At 42.8% G+C, this 2458-nt stretch overlaps 1 protein-coding gene across 1 annotated transcript; it reads left to right on the top strand.

The window, feature by feature from the left end:
• Nucleotides 1–361: 361 nt before the first annotated feature.
• On the top strand, nt 362–1458 carry LOC101328459 (olfactory receptor 9I1-like). Its single transcript, XM_033861725.2, is given in 3 exon segments — nt 362–698; nt 701–1063; nt 1066–1458. Coding segments are annotated over 3 exon segments (1092 nt in total). The 3' UTR covers nt 1458.
• The last annotated feature ends 1000 nt before the right edge of the window (nt 1459–2458 follow it).

The following is a 2458-nucleotide window of genomic DNA, read 5'->3' as shown; positions in this document are numbered from 1 at the left end:
GTCATCTTCCAACTTCTGAAATGCTTTCCTGAGAAAAAGGAATTAGAACAGCTGTGTCTGGAAGAGGCCAAACTAAAGTCAATGCATAGAATATAAAGAGAAAGAATCCAGATACAAAAAGAGAATTAACAGGTAGAACTGTCCACAGATAGAAGCTCACAAGGCAACCGTACAAACACGTGGAGGGTGTGCAGCAGAGGAGACTCCAAGATCCAGTGGGGATTAGAGCAGATGCTGCCTAGATTATTTCCAAATCTCGGAGTCTCTGTGTCTCTTATCTTCACAGGAATTTCCAAATATAAACCAGAGTTAATTTGAATTAGAAACACCAGCTCATGGCTCAGCTTCCAAAAAATGCAGGATGCCAGAGAAGAATCAGCCAGGTGTAAGATTTCTCAAAAACAATCTCTGTACATTTGCCCAGAAATATAAACCTAACTTCTACCAGAGAGAAAACATCAGTCTTTCAATTCTGGGATTTTTTTTTTTTCATTTCATTCTCAGCCTCAGCTCAACAGTCTATGTGAAATCCGTGGCCAAGAATAATTTCACCATAGTAACTGAGTTCATCCTTATGGGCTTCACTGGCTCCCTTAAGCTGGAGATTCCCCTCTGCCTGGTGTTTCTGAGTCTCTATCTAGTCACCCTTCTGGGGAATATAGGGATGATGATTCTGATCCAAGAGGATGTCCAACTCCACACCCAACGTACTTCCTTCTGAGTCACCTCTCCCTGCTAGACATCTGCTACACCTCGGCCATCAGCCCTCAGATCCTGGCCACACTCGCCACAGGCAAGACAGTCATCTCCTATGGCCAGTGTGCTTCCCAGTTCTTTTTCTTCACCATTTGTGCAGGCACAGAGTGTTTCCTGCTGGCTGTGATGGCCTATGATCGCTATGTGGCTATTGGCAACCCACTGCTCTACACTGTGGTCATGCATCCCAGGATCTGCCGGAGTCTAGTGCTGGGAGCCTATGTCTATGGGGTAGCAAGGTCCATCCTGCGTACCATGTGTGCTTTCACCCTCTCCTTCTGTGATAACAATCAGATCAACTTCTTCTTCTGAAGCTTGCCTGCAGTGACACAACAAACACTGAGACTGTCGTTGTCTTCTTTGGCAACTTTGTGATTTTGGCCAATGCCTTGGTCATCCTGATTTCCTATCTGCTTAGCATCAAGACCGTTTTGAGGGTGAACTCTTCAGGTGGCAGGGTTAAGGCTTTCTCCACATGCTCCTCCCACCTCACTGCTGTGACCGTTTTCTTTGGGACCCTCATCTTCATGTATCTGCAGAGCGGTTCAGGCAAATCCCTCGAGGAAGACAAGGTAGTGTCTGTCTTCTACAGTGTGGTCATCCCCATGCTGAGCCCTGTGATATACAGCCTGAGAAATAAGAATGTGAAAGCGGCCTTCAGAAAGGTCACTGGTAGATTCCAAGTGTCACAGAGTGTGTAGATCTGGGTGTAAGGACCTCTCATCTTGGTCCATTTTTTTCCCATATTAATATATCCTAATAGGCACCAGCAGTATATGCAACCGGTACCCACAAACAAAAAGAAGGTAGAGAGGTACCACAGGCACACAAGAAAAACTGCAAATCTACAGCAACATGGTTGGAACTAGAGATTATCATACAAAGTGAGGTAAGTCAGAAAGAGAAAGACAAATACCATATGATATCACTTATATGTGGAATGTAAAATATGACACACATGAACTTATCTATGAAACAGAAACAGACTCACAGACATAGAGAGCAGACTTGTGGTGGCCAAGGGTGAGGAAGCGTGGGGGAAGGATGGAGTGGGTGTTTGGGGTTGGTAGATGCAAACTATTATATATAGGATGGATAAACAACAAGGTCCTACTGTGTAGCACAGGGAACTATATTTAATATCCTGTGATAAACCATAATGGAAAAGAACATGAAAAAAGAATGTATATTGATGTATAAGTGAATCACTTTGCTGTACAGCAGAAATTAACACTACTTTGTAAATCAACTATACTTCAATAAAAGATTTTTTAAAAAACTTTTAACTGCAAATGTGATAACATTTATTTCCAGCAATTCAAATGTACTTTCTTCTCCCTCTTCCACCTCCAGTCCATTCCTAAGAACCCAGAAGTCTCATACTGCTCACTGACATCATAATTTACAGAATCTCAGAGTCCCCAGAGGTCTTCAGTTAATCTCAATCCAGCCCAATACTCTTTGCATGCTTGGATTTCCCATCCTTTCTCTCTCAGTTTTGCTCCCATCAATACTGCCTTTTTTTCTGGGACAAGGATTATATCAGGAGATCCCTGTGGATAAAACTAAATAGTCTTTTTTTTTTTTTTTTAAGTGCGTGAGTGACTTATCACCTCAGTAAGGGAGGAGTGTTGTGTAAGACAAAACTGAGTCTCTAAATGGCCAAGGGAAGGGAGTGTTTAAGAAATGAGCCTTCGGGCTT

This window comes from Tursiops truncatus, chromosome 8 (assembly GCF_011762595.2).
Source record: "Tursiops truncatus isolate mTurTru1 chromosome 8, mTurTru1.mat.Y, whole genome shotgun sequence".
NCBI classification, from domain to species: domain Eukaryota; kingdom Metazoa; phylum Chordata; class Mammalia; order Artiodactyla; family Delphinidae; genus Tursiops; species Tursiops truncatus.
The sequence above is the reverse complement of the archived record's forward strand: the minus strand, read 5'-3'. Positions and strand labels throughout refer to the sequence as shown.